This window comes from Pseudophryne corroboree, chromosome 10 (assembly GCF_028390025.1).
Source record: "Pseudophryne corroboree isolate aPseCor3 chromosome 10, aPseCor3.hap2, whole genome shotgun sequence".
Taxonomy (NCBI): Eukaryota; Metazoa; Chordata; class Amphibia; order Anura; family Myobatrachidae; genus Pseudophryne; species Pseudophryne corroboree.
Window position 1 is genome coordinate 72229276 of NC_086453.1, and position 20986 is coordinate 72250261.

The following is a 20986-nucleotide window of genomic DNA, read 5'->3' on the forward strand; positions in this document are numbered from 1 at the left end:
TTGTTTACAAACAAGGCGTACATAAAGATAAAATAAGAGAGATACATTGTTTGTTGGACAAAAAGGGGAAATGCCAAATAAGGTCAGATTAGCTGACTGTAGAGAGTGGTTTTATCCAGATGATGGCAGACTTGTCCATGAATCTTAAATATCCTATACATAACAAGTAGGTTCTCTAATAGGCTTTGTTGTCATAAAGGTCATTCTTGTTCATAATAACGTGTTGTCGTCCAAAGTGTAGGTCCAGCAGATATTCCATATTATGTCCTTCTTGTTCTGCCACAAAGTCTTGTACAATATCATTAAGCCCTAGTTATCTACATAAAAGCCTTGATACTAGCCACGTACACACCTAATCAAGTGATGTTCAAGGGTTGAGGGAAAAAATTACCCTGTGCATATTAACTGTATATTAAAATAAGACACTGGTTAAGGGAACATAGAATATCAAGAATCATAGCGCAATTAATGAGACAATACAGGATATTTGATTTAACTTCAACATGCCACTGTTTTGTTGACTCTTTAAACAGCAATTTTTTAATAAATCAAATATATATTTGATTTATTAAAAAATTGCTGTATATATATATATATATATATATATATATATATATATATTCATTCTCTTGATGCAATTGCTGGCTAAGCCATTGAGTATCGATGTGAAAAAGTCTCCACTCTCCCGAAAACTGTTAGACTTGGAAATAAAAGAGGTAGCGACAGAGTTTTGTTTCCTCAACCTAGAGTCAGGCTGAGGCTTTTCTTACTACGTGTCCTATTATGTGTAGTTATTTTGCAAAAGTGTGTAAGCACCTGGTAGGGTATGTTTCTGTCAGTGTGATAATGCATGGGCTACTGCAGTGTAAGTAACCGGGGTCATCATCATAAGTTTCATTTTTGGCTTCCTTTGGGGTGTTAGTATTTTGCCACAATGTTGACTAAAGGCCGGCAGACATTTGATGCTTACATAGATTATGAAAATTATAAGAATTATCATCATGACATAATGTAACATTTGATATAGACACTTAGAAATACCAGCTCCCATCCATCCAAAGGATCCCAATCAGTTGATTGGTTCATGTGTTCCTGTACATTTTGTAGTACTTTAACCTTCTGTTCAATGGGATTATAGTTGTCAGAAATATTGAAACAACACAATCCTTTAAATTGTTCACAACCACTACCTGCTCTAATGTCTCTCAATTCTTCATTAATGAGTGTGATGGCAGTGCTTGTAGTATTGATAGGTTTAGCTAGTCCATAAAAGTTAAACTTCCTAGATCTATCACAAGTCTACATAACACAATGGAATATAAGGAAGGGTATGATTTTATAGTAATTTAATTGTAAATCATTTTATTTCAGCTCTATAACCACAAGATATAAATACTGTAGATATTTTTTTTTATAAGTGTGTCTCAATTGATAGGTGATATATTTCTTCTTCTGCTCAAGTACACATTCATCAGTATCTTATGAAAAACATCATTTAGTACATATTCCTAGCATTGCTCATTATATTTTCATATGCCATGGTCTGTGCGGGGAACATCTTGAATCATTTTGGTCCATGGTAGAACAGTCAGTGATGAGGAGACACTCAGATGAAGCCAGTGCATCACCAGCGAAACGCGTTATTCAGGGAATGATCTGGAGATTGTGATCCATTGTCCAACAAAGATACCAATTACACCAAATCAGGACAACACTCATTGCTAGTTGTCTTCTCCACAATCATCTTCATCACTGTCAGATATGCAGAACAAACTGCAGCCAATTCTGTATCAATCATTTTAAACCACAGAAACACAGGGAGGTGCACAACAGGAAGGAGAAAGAAACAAGCTGGAAATATAAAAACAAAACTGTCCAAAAATATATTGTTTAAAATTTGGAAAAGTTTTTGCTTGCTGGTAAGATCCTGAGACTGCCGCTGTGCATGATACATTGGCTTCCCATGCTTTACATCAGGTGAAAGTAACTGACTCTGCAGCAGGCCAGCAGCTGCCTCCGTTATGTACATGCTGAGAGGCTGCTGGCATGTATGAGGAGCAGCTCCTCTCAGGCTGTTCACTTTTCACGTGGTAGGGCTTTACTCAGTGAGAGCATGGTAGTGCCGGCACCGTCTTGTGTTTTCACTTCACACAATAACTCCCCTGCAGCAGCGAGGAAAGTGTCTATAGCTGTATGCAGTTAGTGGGCAGGCGGATGGCATCTTGTTGGATATAATAACGTATGGGTCATGCTCTATGACCAGCATGAGTGCAGGGGGCGGGGCAGATGTGATGCATTATTGAGGCTGTGCTGTCTGTCTATGGAGGAGGGGGGTGCTGTCTGTCTGTGGGGGGAGGGGGATGCTGGGGTGGGAATGATGGTGGCTGTGCTGCCTGTCTATGGAGGGGTTGGGGTGTGGGTTGCTGGGCACTCTGCAGTCCCATGGAAAGGCTGCAGTCCCAGTGTGTGTGTCGGGGGGGGGGGGGGTTGGGGGGGTTCAGAGTGTGTGGTGTGTAGACAGTCTGCAGTCAGAGTGTGTATGTGTGTGTATACTACAGTCTGAGTATACTGTATGTGTACAAAGACAAGGTTGCAGGTGCACAATTCAAACATTACCAATTTATTAATAATAATCATTGCAATAAAATTTTGTATTTTAAGCGAGGTTCTTCGCATAGTTATGGCCATAAGTAACGGCTTGCCCACCGCGTCCAGGTGACCTCATTAGTCGGGCAAGTCCCTAACATTTTGGGGGGTACAAATCTAGGGTGCGGGACCCCCCAAAATGAAGCAGCCGAGTGACCCCAGGGCAACACAAAAGTGAAAAAATATAAAGTGAAAAAGTGAAAATAGATTAGTGAGAGAGGCTGCTGAAAACAGCAGGGGTAAATTAGTGAGAGATAATGAAGGGGAGATAAAGTAGTGAGAGGTAAAGTAGTGAAAAGTGAAGGTAGGAAATGAATTACATTGAAACAAAACACACGATAGGGATGAAAGTAAATATGAAAATAAGTGTTAATCTGTGTTGCTCCTGAGGCAAAACAGCCACAACAGTCCAGGGGGACCCACACCCCGGAAATGCACCCCCATCTGATAATCCAATATACATTTGTGCAGGACTCACCTTGCTCTGCATGCAGTCTAAGAAATGTCAGGAACCTAATTAAAACCAATATATAGGACAGGTGGGCGTGGGTGCTACCACCAGGAGAAGGGGTCTCTGGCCTTCTATTGTGTACAGTATGTAAATACACAGCATTAGGTATACAGGGGAGGGGTCCTGGGGTGCACACCGGTAATGAGAGGTGCGGCCCAGCGGAGACCTTTCAGTAGAACTGCATACAAAGAAAAAGGTTGCAGGTGCACTGCTTCATTTTGGGGGGTCCCGCACCCTAGATTTGTACCCCCCAAAATGTTAGGGACTTGCCCAACTAATGAGGTCACCTGGACGCGGTGGGCAAGCCATTACTTATGGCCATAACTATGCGAAGAACCTCGCTTAAAATGCAAAATTTTATTGCAATGATTATTATTAATAAATTGGTAGTGTTTGAATTGTGCACCTGCAGCCTTGTCTTTGTATGCAGTTCTACTGAAAGGTCTCCGCAGGGTCGCACCTCTCATTACCGGTGTGCACCCCAGGACCCCTCCCCTGTATACTGTATGTGGTAGGGAAGGGAGCAGACTGCAGTCCGTTTTGGCAATACACCTACTGTAAAATGTCTTACATTATACATTACAATAATATGTGAGAGGCATGTGGGTGGTAATCATATATATATATATATATATATATATATATTCTAAAAAACCAAATGAGAGAGGCGCCTCCTAGTGCAGTACAGACAGTATAATCAACCTCCACCAAGAGCACCCTAAAGTAGGAGGTGTACCGTATTAAATGGTCTCATAACCACCTTCAATGCAGCGTTTTTAGAAATCCAGATGTTCCCCTGCTTCTGACAGTAGGCTCCTGGATGTAATGGTCACACAGGTGTAATTACCAGGCTTCATGCAGCAGCAGCAGCATCTCGTGTAGTCTGAGGGGGCGGAGCTTGTGAGTGACAGGATAACAAACAAGAGAAAGACAAAATAACCTTGTGTGGAAGCACTCATTAATTGGATATAGAAAAGAATGTGAAAGAAGTATATGGTTGAGGAGGTGACCCCTTAGAGTCCTACCTCAAAAAGGATTAAAAATTAGCTTTTATTGATTATCTTATTAAAATTCGCTTGGGTGAACAAAAAGTGAATAATAGTATAACAATTGATTTTATCTAGATTGCCGTTGTACCAAATATGGTTCTAGATATAACAGGTGAAAATGTAGATGTAGATATAATTATGGTATAATTATTTGAAAGAAACAGTATATATGGGTCACAGACCAATCGGAATATCTAGTAAGCTTTGAGAAAACAAGAAGAGAGGATAAGATAGGATTTTCCTGATAGGAAAAAGGCCCACAGCACCTAGTATTCCCTGGAGGTCTCCCATCCACGTACTGACCAGGCCAAACCTGCTTAGCTTCCAAGATCGGACGTGATCGGGCGCATTCAGGATAGTATGGCCGTGGGCCAATTGTATCAGGAATTTAAGTATTTGTTGGGTTACTTTGAAAATTAAATAATCCACTAAGGAGTTCCAATCAATAGGACTGGTGTGATAATTGCTTAATGACTGTGGATAAATAAATAAATAAATAAATTGAAACCTGAAGGGTTGGGGGTTGCCACTTTGAGAGTGTCCACTGTAAATAGGCAATGAACTTTGATTGGGTTGCACAAACTTGATGACAAACGTTCTCTTTTCTCTAATTAGAGATAATTACAAATGATCATGCAATTCCTAATTGGTGGTAACCGTGGGTACTGGATTTGTCAAGTCCCACAACATAAAGGTATAAGTGTCCTTTTTTAATACTGACACGGTTAATAAAATTTCTAACTCCTGTGTGAGTTTTGCATCCTGTAAGCTTGCTGAAATAAATACAAAGTGGCAAACATTAAATGCGAACAGCAAAAATTGTTGCCTTTGTCCCCATGTGGGAATAATGATTGCAATGTTGGTATTGGCAACTTACAATTTAAATCCTTATGAAAAAATACGTAAAAAATGAAAAAAATGAAAAAATAATAATGAAAAAGAATTGAAAAAGATGGAAAAAATTAGAAAAATGAGAAGGTATAAATGAAAGTCTTATTTTTCCATGTGCTTACAATGTTATTCCTTAATTAGAAATTAATAGGTTCATTCCTAAATATACATGTGGAGCAGGCATTTAGAGTAATTAGACCCAAATTAAAGGTCTTTAGCGCTACTGAAGTACAGATGTAGCATATACAGTACATATGGAGCAGGCATTAGAGTAATTAGACCAAATTGAAAGTCTGTAGCGCGGTCAGCTTCGTTTAGCAGGTTACACCGATCGGCTGCCGGGACACTCACATCTCCGGAAGCGGTAACTGTATATGCTACATTTGTACTTCAGTAGCGCTACAGACTTTCAATTTGGTCTAATTACTCTAATGCCTGCTCCATATGTACTGTATATGCTACATCTGTACTTCAGTAGCGCTAAAGACCTTTAATTTGGGTCTAATTACTCTAAATGCCTGCTCCACATGTATATTTAGGAATGAACCTATTAATTTCTAATTAAGGAATAACATTGTAAGCACATGGAAAAATAAGACTTTCATTTATACCTTCTCATTTTTCTAATTTTTTCCATCTTTTTCAATTCTTTTTCATTATTATTTTTTCATTTTTTTCATTTTTTACGTATTTTTTCATAAGGATTTAAATTGTAAGTTGCCAATACCAACATTGCAATCATTATTCCCACATGGGGACAAAGGCAACAATTTTTGCTGTTCGCATTTAATGTTTGCCACTTTGTATTTATTTCAGCAAGCTTACAGGATGCAAAACTCACACAGGAGTTAGAAATTTTATTAACCGTGTCAGTATTAAAAAAGGACACTTATACCTTTATGTTGTGGGACTTGACAAATCCAGTACCCACGGTTACCACTAGAGATGAGCGCCGGAAATTTTTCGGGTTTTGTGTTTTGGTTTTGGGTTCGGTTCCGCGGCCGTGTTTTGGGTTCGACCGCGTTTTGGCAAAACCTCACCGAATTTTTTTTGTCGGATTCGGGTGTGTTTTGGATTCGGGTGTTTTTTTCAAAAAACCCTAAAAAACAGCTTAAATCATAGAATTTGGGGGTAATTTTGATCCCAAAGTATTATTAACCTCAAAAAACATAATTTACACTCATTTTCAGCCTATTCTGAACACATCACACCTCACAATATTATTTTTAGTCCTAAAATTTGCACCGAGGTCGCTGTGTGAGTAAGATAAGCGACCCTAGTGGCCGACACAAACACCGGGCCCATCTAGGAGTGGCACTGCAGTGTCACGCAGGATGTCCCTTCCAAAAAACCCTCCCCAAACAGCACATGACGCAAAGAAAAAAAGAGGCGCAATGAGGTAGCTGTGTGAGTAAGATTAGCGACCCTAGTGGCCGACACAAACACCGGGCCCATCTAGGAGTGGCACTGCAGTGTCACGCAGGATGTCCCTTCCAAAAAACCCTCCCCAAACAGCACATGACGCAAAGAAAAAAAGAGGCGCAATGAGGTAGCTGACTGTGTGAGAAAGATAAGCGACCCTAGTGGCCGACACAAACACCGGGCCCATCTAGGAGTGGCACTGCAGTGTCACGCAGGATGTCCCTTCCAAAAAACCCTCCCCAAACAGCACATGACGCAAAGAAAAAAAGAGGCGCAATGAGGTAGCTGACTGTGTGAGAAAGATAAGCGACCCTAGTGGCCGACACAAACACCGGGCCCATCTAGGAGTGGCACTGCAGTGTCACGCAGGATGTCCCTTCCAAAAAACCCTCCCCAAACAGCACATGACGCAAAGAAAAAAAGAGGCGCAATGAGGTAGCTGACTGTGTGAGAAAGATAAGCGACCCTAGTGGCCGACACAAACACCGGGCCCATCTAGGAGTGGCACTGCAGTGTCACGCAGGATGTCCCTTCCAAAAAACCCTCCCCAAACAGCACATGACGCAAAGAAAAAAAGAGGCGCAATGAGGTAGCTGTGTGAGAAAGATAAGCGACCCTAGTGGCCGACACAAACACCGGGCCCATCTAGGAGTGGCACTGCAGTGTCACGCAGGATGTCCCTTCCAAAAAACCCTCCCCAAACAGCACATGACGCAAAGAAAAAAAGAGGCGCAATGAGGTAGCTGTGTGAGTAAGATTAGCGACCCTAGTGGCCGACACAAACACCGGGCCCATCTAGGAGTGGCACTGCAGTGTCACGCAGGATGGCCCTTCCAAAAAACCCTCCCCAAACAGCACATGACGCAAAGAAAAAAAGAGGCGCAATGAGGTAGCTGACTGTGTGAGTAAGATTAGCGACCCTAGTGGCCGACACAAACACCGGGCACATCTAGGAGTGGCACTGCAGTGTCACGCAGGATGTCCCTTCCAAAAAACCCTCCCCAAACAGCACATGACGCAAAGAAAAAAAGAGGCGCAATGAGGTAGCTGTGTGAGTAAGATTAGCGACCCTAGTGGCCGACACAAACACCGGGCCCATCTAGGAGTGGCACTGCAGTGTCACGCAGGATGTCCCTTCCAAAAAACCCTCCCCAATCAGCACATGATGCAAAGAAAAAGAAAAGAAAAAAGAGGTGCAAGATGGAATTATCCTTGGGCCCTCCCACCCACCCTTATGTTGTATAAACAAAACAGGACATGCACACTTTAACCAACCCATCATTTCAGTGACATGGTCTGCCACACGACTGTGACTGATATGACGGGTTGGTTTGGACCCCCCCCAAAAAAGAAGCAATTAATCTCTCCTTGCACAAACTGGCTCTACAGAGGCAAGATGTCCACCTCATCTTCACCCTCCGATATATCACCGTGTACATCCCCCTCCTCACAGATTATCAATTCGTCCCCACTGGAATCCACCATCTCAGCTCCCTGTGTACTTTGTGGAGGCAATTGCTGCTGGTCAATGTCTCCGCGGAGGAATTGATTATAATTCATTTTAATGAACATCATCTTCTCCACATTTTCTGGATGTAACCTCGTACGCCGATTGCTGACAAGGTGAGCGGCGGCACTAAACACTCTTTCGGAGTACACACTTGTGGGAGGGCAACTTAGGTAGAATAAAGCCAGTTTGTGCAAGGGCCTCCAAATTGCCTCTTTTTCCTGCCAGTATAAGTACGGACTGTGTGACGTGCCTACTTGGATGCGGTCACTCATATAATCCTCCACCATTCTATCAATGTTGAGAGAATCATATGCAGTGACAGTAGACGACATGTCCGTAATCGTTGTCAGGTCCTTCAGTCCGGACCAGATGTCAGCATCAGCAGTCGCTCCAGACTGCCCTGCATCACCGCCAGCGGGTGGGCTCGGAATTCTGAGCCTTTTCCTCGCACCCCCAGTTGCGGGAGAATGTGAAGGAGGAGATGTTGACAGGTCGCGTTCCGCTTGACTTGACAATTTTGTCACCAGGAGGTCTTTCAACCCCAGCAGACCTGTGTCTGCCGGAAAGAGAGATCCAAGGTAGGCTTTAAATCTAGGATCGAGCACGGTGGCCAAAATGTAGTGCTCTGATTTCAACAGATTGACCACCCGTGAATCCTTGTTAAGCAAATTAAGGGCTGCATCCACAAGTCCCACATGCCTAGCGGAATCGCTCCGTGTTAGCTCCTTCTTCAATGCCTCCAGCTTCTTCTGCAAAAGCCTGATGAGGGGAATGACCTGACTCAGGCTGGCAGTGTCTGAACTGACTTCACGTGTGGCAAGTTCAAAGGGCATCAGAACCTTGCACAACGTTGAAATCATTCTCCACTGCACTTGAGACAGGTGCATTCCATCTCCTATATCGTGCTCAATTGTATAGGCTTGAATGGCCTTTTGCTGCTCCTCCAACCTCTGAAGCATATAGAGGGTTGAATTCCACCTCGTTACCACTTCTTGCTTCAGATGATGGCAGGGCAGGTTCAGTAGTTTTTGGTGGTGCTCCAGTCTTCTGTACGTGGTGCCTGTACGCCGAAAGTGTCCCGCAATTTTTCTGGCCACCGACAGCATCTCTTGCACGCCCCTGTCGTTTTTTAAAAAATTCTGCACCACCAAATTCAAGGTATGTGCAAAACATGGGACGTGCTGGAATTTGCCCATATTTAATGCACACACAATATTGCTGGCGTTGTCCGATGCCACAAATCCACAGGAGAGTCCAATTGGGGTAAGCCATTCCGCGATGATCTTCCTCAGTTGCCGTAAGAGGTTTTCAGCTGTGTGCGTATTCTGGAAAGCGGTGATACAAAGCGTAGCCTGCCTAGGAAAGAGTTGGCGTTTGCGAGATGCTGCTACTGGTGCCGCCGCTGCTGTTCTTGCGGCGGGAGTCCATACATCTACCCAGTGGGCTGTCACAGTCATATAGTCCTGACCCTGCCCTGCTCCACTTGTCCACATGTCCGTGGTTAAGTGGACATTGGGTACAACTGCATTTTTTAGGACACTGGTGAGTCTTTTTCTGACGTCCGTGTACATTCTCGGTATCGCCTGCCTAGAGAAGTGGAACCTAGATGGTATTTGGTAACGGGGGCACACTGCCTCAATAAATTGTCTAGTTCCCTGTGAACTAACGGCGGATACCGGACGCACGTCTAACACCAACATAGTTGTCAAGGACTCAGTTATCCGCTTTGCAGTAGGATGACTGCTGTGATATTTCATCTTCCTCGCAAAGGACTGTTGAACAGTCAATTGCTTACTGGAAGTAGTACAAGTGGGCTTACGACTTCCCCTCTGGGATGACCATCGACTCCCAGCGGCAACAACAGCAGCGCCAGCAGCAGTAGGCGTTACACGCAAGGATGCATCGGAGGAATCCCAGGCAGGAGAGGACTCGTCAGACTTGCCAGTGACATGGCCTGCAGGACTATTGGCATTCCTGGGGAAGGAGGAAATTGACACTGAGGGAGTTGGTGGGGTGGTTTGCGTGAGCTTGGTTACAAGAGGAAGGGATTTACTGGTCAGTGGACTGCTTCCGCTGTCACCCAAAGTTTTTGAACTTGTCACTGACTTATTATGAATGCGCTGCAGGTGACGTATAAGGGAGGATGTTCCGAGGTGGTTAACGTCCTTACCCCTACTTATTACAGCTTGACAAAGGGAACACACGGCTTGACACCTGTTGTCCGCATTTCTGGTGAAATACCTCCACACCGAAGAGCTGATTTTTTTGGTATTTTCACCTGGCATGTCAACGGCCATATTCCTCCCACGGACAACAGGTGTCTCCCCGGGTGCCTGACTTAAACAAACCACCTCACCATCAGAATCCTCCTGGTCAATTTCCTCCCCAGCGCCAGCAACACCCATATCCTCCTCATCCTGGTGTACTTCAACACTGACATCTTCAATCTGACTATCAGGAACTGGACTGCGGGTGCTCCTTCCAGCACTTGCAGGGGGCATGCAAATAGTGGAAGGCGCATGCTCTTCACGTCCAGTGTTGGGAAGGTCAGGCATCGCAAACGACACAATTGGACTCTCCTTGTGGATTTGGGATTTCAAAGAACGCACAGTTCTTTGCGGTGCTTTTGCCAGCTTGAGTCTTTTCAGTTTTCTAGCGAGAGGCTGAGTGCTTCCATCCTCATGTGAAGCTGGACCACTAGCCATGAACATAGGCCAGGGCCTCAGCCGTTCCTTGCCACTCCGTGTGGTAAATGGCATATTGGCAAGTTTACGCTTCTCCTCCGACAATTTTATTTTAGGTTTTGGAGTCCTTTTTTTTCTGATATTTGGTGTTTTGGATTTGACATGCTCTGTACTATGACATTGGGCATCGGCCTTGGCAGACGACGTTGCTGGCATTTCATCGTCTCGGCCATGACTAGTGGCAGCAGCTTCAGCACGAGGTGGAAGTGGATCTTGATCTTTCCCTAATTTTGGAACCTCAACTTTTTTGTTCTCCATATTTTATAGGCAGAACTAAAAGGCACCTCAGGTAAACAATGGAGATGGATGGATTGGATACTAGTATACAATTATGGACGGACTGCCACGGTTAGGTGGTATAAAAAAACCACGGTTAGGTGGTATATATTATAATAATAATACAATTATGGATGGACGGACTGCCTGCCGACTGCCGACACAGAGGTAGCCACAGCCGTGAACTACCGCACTGTACACTGGTTGATAAAGAGATAGTAGTATACTCGTAACAACTAGTATGACACTATGACGACGGTATAAAGAATGAAAAAAAAACCACGGTTAGGTGGTATATATTATAATAATAATACAATTATGGATGGACGGACTGCCTGCCGACTGCCGACACAGAGGTAGCCACAGCCGTGAACTACCGCACTGTACACTGGTTGATAAAGAGATAGTAGTATACTCGTAACAACTAGTATGACACTATGACGACGGTATAAAGAAAGAAAAAAAAATACCACAGTTAGGTGGTATATATTATAATAATAATACAATTATGGATGGACGGACTGCCTGCCGACTGCCGACACAGAGGTAGCCACAGCCGTGAACTACCGCACTGTACACTGGTTGATAAAGAGATAGTAGTATACTCGTAACAACTAGTATGACACTATGACGACGGTATAAAGAATGAAAAAAAAACCACGGTTAGGTGGTATATATTATAATAATAATACAATTATGGATGGACGGACTGCCTGCCGACTGCCGACACAGAGGTAGCCACAGCCGTGAACTACCGCACTGTACACTGGTTGATAAAGAGATAGTAGTATACTCGTAACAACTAGTATGACACTATGACGACGGTATAAAGAATGAAAAAAAAACCACGGTTAGGTGGTATATATTATAATAATAATACAATTATGGATGGACGGACTGCCTGCCGACTGCCGACACAGAGGTAGCCACAGCCGTGAACTACCGCACTGTACACTGGTTGATAAAGAGATAGTAGTATACTCGTAACAACTAGTATGACACTATGACGACGGTATAAAGAATGAAAAAAAAACCACGGTTAGGTGGTATATATTATAATAATAATACAATTATGGATGGACGGACTGCCTGCCGACTGCCGACACAGAGGTAGCCACAGCCGTGAACTACCGCACTGTACACTGGTTGATAAAGAGATAGTAGTATACTCGTAACAACTAGTATGACACTATGACGACGGTATAAAGAATGAAAAAAAAACCACGGTTAGGTGGTATATATTATAATAATAATACAATTATGGATGGACGGACTGCCTGCCGACTGCCGACACAGAGGTAGCCACAGCCGTGAACTACCGCACTGTACACTGGTTGATAAAGAGATAGTAGTATACTCGTAACAACTAGTATGACACTATGACGACGGTATAAAGAAAGAAAAAAAAATACCACGGTTAGGTGGTATATATTGTAATACAATTATGGATGGACGGACTGCCTGCCGAGTTCCGACTGCCGACACAGAGGTAGCCACAGCCGTGAACTACCGCACTGTACTGTGTCTGCTGCTAATATAGACTGGTTGATAAAGAGATAGTATACAATACATACAACAATATACTACTATACTGGTGGTCAGGCACTGGTCACCACTAGTCACACTGGCAGTGGCACTCCTGCAGCAAAAGTGTGCACTGTTTAATTTTAAATTAATATAATATTATGTACTCCTGGGGGCTCCTGCTATAACAACCTGCAGTGCTCCCCAGTCTCCCCCACAATTATTATAAGCTTTGCCTTTTATACATTGATGTGCAGCACACTGGGCTGAGCTGAGTGCACACAGACTGAGTCACACTGTGTGACTGGCTGCTGCTGTGTATCGTTTTTTTTCAGGCAGAGAACGGATATAGCAGAGAACGGATATATTATATTAAAATAAATAAAAGTTAACTAACAACAACTGCACTGGTCACTGTGGTAAACTCTGTCTGACTCTGCACAATCTCTCTCTCTCTTCTAATCTAATTTCTAATGGAGAGGACGCCAGCCACGTCCTCTCCCTATCAATCTCAATGCACGTGTGAAAATGGCGGCGACGCGCGGCTCCTTATATAGAATCCGAGTCTCGCGAGAATCCGACAGCGTCATGATGACGTTCGGGCGCGCTCGGGTTAACCGAGCAAGGCGGGAGGATCCGAGTCTGCTCGGACCCGTGAAAAAAACATGAAGTTCGTGCGGGTTCGGTTTCAGAGAAACCGAACCCGCTCATCTCTAGTTACCACCAATTAGGAATTGCATGATCATTTGTAATTATCTCTAATTAGAGAAAAGAGAACGTTTGTCATCAAGTTTGTGCAACCCAATCAAAGTTCATTGCCTATTTACAGTGGACACTCTCAAAGTGGCAACCCCCAACCCTTCAGGTTTCAATTTATTTATTTATTTATTTATCCACAGTCATTAAGCAATTATCACACCAGTCCTATTGATTGGAACTCCTTAGTGGATTATTTAATTTTCAAAGTAACCCAACAAATACTTAAATTCCTGATACAATTGGCCCACGGCCATACTATCCTGAATGCGCCCGATCACGTCCGATCTTGGAAGCTAAGCAGGTTTGGCCTGGTCAGTACGTGGATGGGAGACCTCCAGGGAATACTAGGTGCTGTGGGCCTTTTTCCTATCAGGAAAATCCTATCTTATCCTCTCTTCTTGTTTTCTCAAAGCTTACTAGATATTCCGATTGGTCTGTGACCCATATATACTGTTTCTTTCAAATAATTATACCATAATTATATCTACATCTACATTTTCACCTGTTATATCTAGAACCATATTTGGTACAACGGCAATCTAGATAAAATCAATTGTTATACTATTATTCACTTTTTGTTCACCCAAGCGAATTTTAATAAGATAATCAATAAAAGCTAATTTTTAATCCTTTTTGAGGTAGGACTCTAAGGGGTCACCTCCTCAACCATATACTTCTTTCACATTCTTTTCTATATCCAATTAATGAGTGCTTCCACACAAGGTTATTTTGTCTTTCTCTTGTTTGTTGTCTGTAGGTTAACTACAAAATCCATGGGAGCACCGCCAAAGTTTAGTACTATTTACAATGTAAAATAATAGTCAGTATTTTGGTACATACATTCATTTTTTCGTACAATCTCAAACACTTAATTGTAAAGCTGGTGCAGATCCACAACTTTGTTCTTTCGAGTGACAGGATAAGTCAGGACCCCGGAGAAGGAGAGACTGGGCGGTGTGGTGGCCGCATCTCTCCCCCAGTCTCTCCTTCTCCGGGGTCCTGACTGATCCTGTCACTCACAAGCTCCGCCCCCTCAGACTACACGAGGAGCTGCTGCTGCTGCATGAAGCCTGGTAATTACATCTGTGTGACCATTACATCCAGGAGCCTACTGTCAGAAGCGGGGAACATATGGATTTCTAAAAACGCTGCATTGAAGGTGGTTATGAGACCACTTAATACGGTACACCTCCTACTTTAGGGTGCTCTTGGTGGAGGTTGATTATACTGTCTGTACTGCACTAGGAGGCGCCTCTCTCATTTTGTTTTTTAGAATTTATTAAAGATCTGTCTGAACAGCGGGTCGTGTGGAGAACAGGCTGCCACCCCGGAAAACATAGGGGAAGTGCTCTGAACAAATTAAGAGCTAATATAAACTGTATGAACTTTTAGAGGAAGGTCTTTTGCACCAACTATCACCCTTCTAACTGCCCATATATATATATATATATATATAAAGGTAGGATGACGATACCTAGCGACCACTGGTGTTAGTTTAGTAAAAATATATAATAAAAAAACTTATTTCATTTTAAAATATAACATTATAGTTTTATTACAGATAAAAGTTACATAAAACGACATAAAAAAGGCTAGAAAGATAAACAGAAAGATCATCTTTGAATGAAACGTGTCGGTAACCCCTCACTGTGACCTCCAGCACCTTGAAAGATAAGATACATCTCCATTCTTATACTTGTACAATTCTTTTTTCCAGATATAGGGGGTAATTCCAAGTTGATCGCAGCATCAAATTTGTTAGCAGTTGGGTAAAACCATGTGCAGTGCAGGTGGGACAGATATAACATGTGCAGAAAGAGTAAGATTTGGGTGGGTTATAGTGTTTCTGTGCAGGGTAAATACTGGCTGCTTTATTTTTACACTGCAATTTAGATTTCAGTTTGAACACACCACACCCAAATCTAATTCTCTCTGCAAATGTTACATCTGCCTCCCCTGCAGTGCAAATGGTTTTGCCCAACTGCTAACAAATTTGATGCTGCAAATCAACTTGGAATTACCCCCATAGTGCGTTTTATGGTCTGTTTATCTTTCTAGCCTTTTTTAATGTATTTTTATGTAACTTTTATCTGTAATAAAACTATAACGAGCTGGTACATCGAGGCCGCAGATTCTGGAGGCCAATTAGTTTGATTAGGTCTATATGGAAGCGTAGACCTCGTACGGAGAGGAAGCAGAAGCGGAGGCAAAGAGCTGGCATTAGATTGAGACTGCGCCTATGCCCCTACAGACCTGCTCTCCCTAGTGTTTGCTTCGCAAATGTGAGGTCTCTTCCAAATAAGTTAGATGAGATCCGGGCAATAATGGCCAGTCAGTTTTTTATTAATTCTTGTTCTCTTATGATATTTACAGAGACTTGGCTGAATTACTTTATGTTGGACACTGCGGTACAGCTTGCGGACAGAACATTATTTAGATCAGATAGGACATTGGATTCTGGTAAATCCAAAGGGGGAGGTGTTTGTGTGTACGTGAACGATAGTTGGTGTTCCGATGCACTTCTTATTGATACCTTTTGTTCAGCTAATATAGAATATGCTATTGTTAGATGTCGTCCTTTCTACCTGCCAAGAGAATTCTCAGTAGTAATTGTGGTTGTTGTCTATATCCCTCCAGATGCTCATGTCGTATCCGCTTTAGGATGTCTGTATACTGCCATAACTAAATTAGAATCTAAATATGTCGATGGCGTAGTTTTAGTGGCAGGTGACTTTAATCAGGCTAGATTGAAGACTATCCTCCCTAAATATTACCAGTATGTGAAAACTCCTACTAAGGGGGAAAATGTATTAGATCATGTGTATTGTAACATCAAGGAGCCTTTTTCATGCTTTAGGCATGCTAATATTGGTCATTCGGATCATATTTCCTTGTATTTGGTGCCATTATACAGACCCTTAGTCCGACGTTTTAAACCTGAGAGTAAAATTGTTACAATATGGCCACAGGGCGCCATGACTAGACTCCAAGATATTTTGGAATTTACGGATTGGGGCTTGTTTGTTATAGAATCCCAGGAGGAGGAGAATGATAACTTGGTAAATGTAGACTATCTTGCCTCTATGGTATTAGGCTACATTAACTGTTGCATCGAGAGTGTAACTGTTAAAAAACATGTGAAACTCTTTGCCAACAATAAACCTTGGATTAATAGCACGGTGAGATCATTATTAGCAGCAAGGGATAGAGCTTTTAAATCCAATGATCCAGTCGCTTTTAGGGTTGCCAGATCAAACTTAAAACAAGGAATTTGTGATGCAAAAAAGGCATTCTCTATCATGCTTGAAACTAAATTCAAAAATTACAGGGATGCGAGATGTGGAAGGGAATTCAGGACATTACTGACCGTAAGGCAAATAAAAGTTATTTAAAACAACCAGTAGATCCCACGTTTGGCGAAACGTTGAATATTTTCTATTCACGTTTTGACAAGGAAGCTGACCTCCCTCGCACATGTGTGGTTAATGAAGGTAACGGAGAGCCACCGGTGCTAGATGAGTTGTCCGTTAGTAAATGTTTTGCTGCTACCAATCCCAGTAAAGCCTCTAAATGTTTTGCTGCTACCAATCCCAGTAAAGCCTCAGGTCCCGATGGAATCCCAAAGAGTGTTATTAAAAATTGCTCAGAACAATTAGCAGGTATTTTTACCATAATTTTTAATCTCTCCCTAGCACAGTGTATTGTTCCTAAAAATTTTAAATCAACAGTATTCACTCCCATCCCGAAAAATTGTAAAATTAATACCAATGAGCCAAACGATTTTAGACCAATTGCCCTTACATCATTAATAATGAAGTCATTCGAAAAACTGGTTATTAGACAGGGTCTGGGACGCAGGGTCGACAACAAAAAGGTCGACACACCTTAGGTCGACACCAATTGGTCGACACACCTTATGTCGACATTGACAAAAGGTCGACATGAACAAGGTCGACATGGAAAAAGGTCGACATGAGTTTTTTATGTTTTTTTGGTGTCGTTTTCTTCGTAGAGTGACCGGGAACCCCAATTAGTGCACCGCGTCCCCTCGCATGGCACGCTTTGCTCGCCATGCTTCAGGCATGGTGCCTTCGCTCCGCTACCGATTCGCTCGGCACACTTTACCGTTCCAATCGTAGTCTACGTAGATCATTAAGTATGAAAAGGTTCGAAAAAAGAAAAATAAATAAAAAACTCATGTCGACCTTTTTCCATGACGACCTTGTTCATGTCGACCTTTTGTCCATGTCGACCTAAGGTGTGTCGACCAATTGGCGTCGACCTAAGGTGTGTCAACCTTTTTGTTGTCGACCTGGAGTCCGGATACCATTAGACATCTAAAGGGCTTTATACCAGCTACCCTTGATCAGTTTCAATTTGCATATAGGGCAAATAGATCTACTGACGACGCAGCCCTTACCTTATTTCATCATGTGCTTACTCATCTAGAAAACAGGGATTCTTCAGTAAGAATTTTATTCGTAGATTATAGTTCGGCTTTTAACACCGTCATTCCTACTTCTTTAATTACTAAATTGACTCAACTAGGTGTGGATAGTTTTGTCTGCAGGTGGATCTTTGACTTTTTAACTAATAGGCCTCAGGCAGTTAAGGTCAATAACAAAATCACAAATGAGGTAATGATTAGTACAGGAGTGCCACAGGTATGTGTGCTGAGTCCATTTCTTTATTCCTTGTTTACCTATGACTGTGTCTCTATTTCGAACACGGTGCATATACTTAAATTTGCAGATGATATTGCTATCGTAGGCCTCATTATTGGAAATAATGACTCTGAATTTATATCCAAAGTATGTAGGCTGGAGAAATGGAGTCAAGATAATCATCTGATTCTTAACGTTACAAAGACAAAAGAGATGATCTTAGATTTTAGGACAACAAATCGGTATACTTACAGTCCTTTGGTCTTGGACAAGCAAGAGGTGGAGTTAGTTACATCTTTTAAATTTTTGGGTATGATCATATCTAATGACTTGTCATGGTATTATCATATTGACAATGTCATAAAGAGCCCAACAACGGTTATATTTTCTTAGAAAAATGCGTTTAGCAGGAATATCTGAGCCAATTTTAGTTAATTTTTATTCTTGTATTATTGAAAGCGTGCTTACATATGGTATTTCTGTCTGGTATGGAAACTGTAAGGTAGCAGAGCGTGAATCACTTGACAGAATTGTTAAAACTGCCGGAAGAATAGTTGGTTTATCATTGCCAAATATCCAATCCATTTATGAAAAGAGGCTCCTTAAGAAGGCCAGGAGTATATTGAATGACGTAACCCACCCCAATTATGGGGTATTTACCCTGCTTCCTTCTAATTTACGTTGTAGATCTTTGTTGTGTAAGACCAGTCGGTTGAGGCACAGTTTTTTCCCTAGGGCAATTAATATGCTTAATGGTTTAGGGGGTAGATAGGAGCGTAGTACCTGCTTATGTGTCTGTCTGTGTTCCTACGGCTTTTATAAATATCTTAAAAAGATTTTATGGTGTTTTACTGGTGTTGTACTTGTGAATTCTGTCTCACTCATATGGAAATCTCATTGTTTGTTCATACGTGAATATTTAATGATAATAAATTCAATTCAATTCAATAATGTTATATTTTAAAATGAAATAAGGTTTTTATTATACATTTTCACTATACTAACACCAGTGGTCGCTAGGTACCCTCATCATACCTTCCCATAGCAATTTTCTAGCTGCTTACCAATGCTATCTATTTGAGGGTTAGCTGACGCCCTATACCATAGGGGGTGTTGAACAATTTTATAAAAAAAATTAAAAAAATAATATAGTAAGGAGTGCATTACATGTGGCGCTGAAATTCACTATTTGTCACGATATATATATATATATATACATACAGTATATATATATATATATATATATATATTTAGATATATAATGTTGCACATACGCGGAAACATCCCCCCCAAATCCTGCATTTGCTGCTGCATATCTGCCGGTTTTATAGCATTATGCCTTTGATAAATCACCACCTAAAACAAACATGTACAGTACACTGATTTGGTGATATTTCCAAATAACTACTTCTGTCCATGTACTGCATGTGGTGAGATTTGATATCAGCTACATACTGTGTACCAAAATTTTTAGTTTAGTTTAGTTTAGATATTGATAATTAATATTGGGGTAGGTGGACATTCTAGTAAGCACTAGAATTACTAGAACAAAGGACTGCACATTCTCAAGAATTAAAGATAATCAACAATTTTTGTATAAAATTTTTACTATCCCGTGTGATCTTGAAAATGAATGATACAGATTGTTTCTGTAGTTACAGGGAGGGGGTAATAAGAAGCAGAATGAGCAGGAGCAGATAGCACGGGCTTTTTATAATGCTGTTAGTTGTTGTAGGTCTCTGGGATGAATCAGTTGTAGGGGGAACTGCAGCCTTTGGATTCCCATTGCAAAGACTTTCAGAGCAGTGTAAACTAGTGGCTACTGAGATTTGTAACCAGCCTGAACTAATTATAAAACCTTTACCGATGAATTTAGCACATTGTTTTGCATACAACGGAAAGGAAATGTAACCTGAAAAAAACAGAAGGAATAGAATGAATATTAGTTATTGTATGAGTGTTAAGGTACCTGTAAATGTATTTGGCTAATACTTGATTTAACCATTAAGCTTGCATTAACATTAACAAATTAACTGGCACGGGCACATGAGATGCGACTGATGAGAGAGGGGCTTTCTCTGACATGATCGCATCCCAAGCGTCTGTGCACCCCCGCTGCATCCCCTCCATTTAAAATAGGAAATCAGCTCTGCACAAGCGCAAAACTGATTTCTTTCTGCCTTTTACAGCCTCTCCAGTGCTGGATTAAAGGGTGGGCAACAGGTGCATTTGCCCCAGGGTCCCCACACTTAGGGCCCCCCCACACAGTCCCCACAAATAGTATAATAACAGAGTGCAGAACAGCATTTTGTTGCATGCATTCCAGGTCTCGTCTGTGGCGCATTCATTCCTCATCTGCTCCCCAGCAGCAGCCACGGCAGCCAGGTTGCGGAAGGTAGAGTGTCACGTGATGCCATCTCAGATATTAGTTTGCTACACAGTAGAAACGCCATAGAGGGGAGAATCCAGACATAATGGGAGGCCAACAGGACCTGGTAGGAGAACGCTGGGGGAGCATTGTGTAAATATGTCTCAGTTACAGAAGGATGGAGGTTGCAGCAAGAACAGGAGAGTGATGACTGAGAATAATTTTTCAAATCACATACAACCTGCTATTTATTTAGCACATGGTTTGAAATGTATTCGTACAAACAGGGGCGTAGCCAGAACTTTGTGGGCCCCATAGCAACATTTTGAAGGGGCCCCCATCCCAATGCTTCTAGAGAGACACTTCTCTACAGCAGTTGTTAATTGTATGCCCTATAGTTAGAGATGTGTGGCGGCACTTTTCGTGTTTTGGTTTTGGATCTGGATTCCCACTCGTGCTTTGGATCTGGATTGGTTTTGCCAAAACCACCCTTTCGGGTTTTGGATCTGGATGATTTTTGAAAAAAACATAGAAACAGCTAAACTCACAGAATTTGGGGGTAATTTTGATCCTACTGTATTATTAACCTCAATAACATTTCCACTCATTTGCAGTCTATTCT

The 20986-nt window shown here is 42.0% G+C and overlaps 1 protein-coding gene and 2 pseudogenes across 1 annotated transcript in view; 1 reads left to right on the forward strand and 2 right to left on the reverse strand.

Annotated features, from left to right (window-relative positions):
- Window positions 1–4460: 4460 nt before the first annotated feature.
- LOC134968236 (5S ribosomal RNA) lies at window positions 4461–4578 on the reverse strand (annotated as a pseudogene).
- Window positions 4579–13574: 8996 nt separating this feature from the next.
- Window positions 13575–13692, forward strand: LOC134968248 (5S ribosomal RNA; annotated as a pseudogene).
- A 5893-nt stretch (window positions 13693–19585) lies between these two features.
- The window catches only part of LOC134967027 (ly6/PLAUR domain-containing protein 5-like), a 60962-nt gene continuing 59561 nt past the window's right edge, over window positions 19586–20986 (reverse strand). Inside the window, exon 4 of the mRNA XM_063944019.1 lies at window positions 19586–19908. Coding sequence (XP_063800089.1) covers window positions 19652–19908 — 257 coding nt within the window. The 3' untranslated portion in view covers window positions 19586–19651. The remainder of the gene's footprint in view (window positions 19909–20986) is intronic.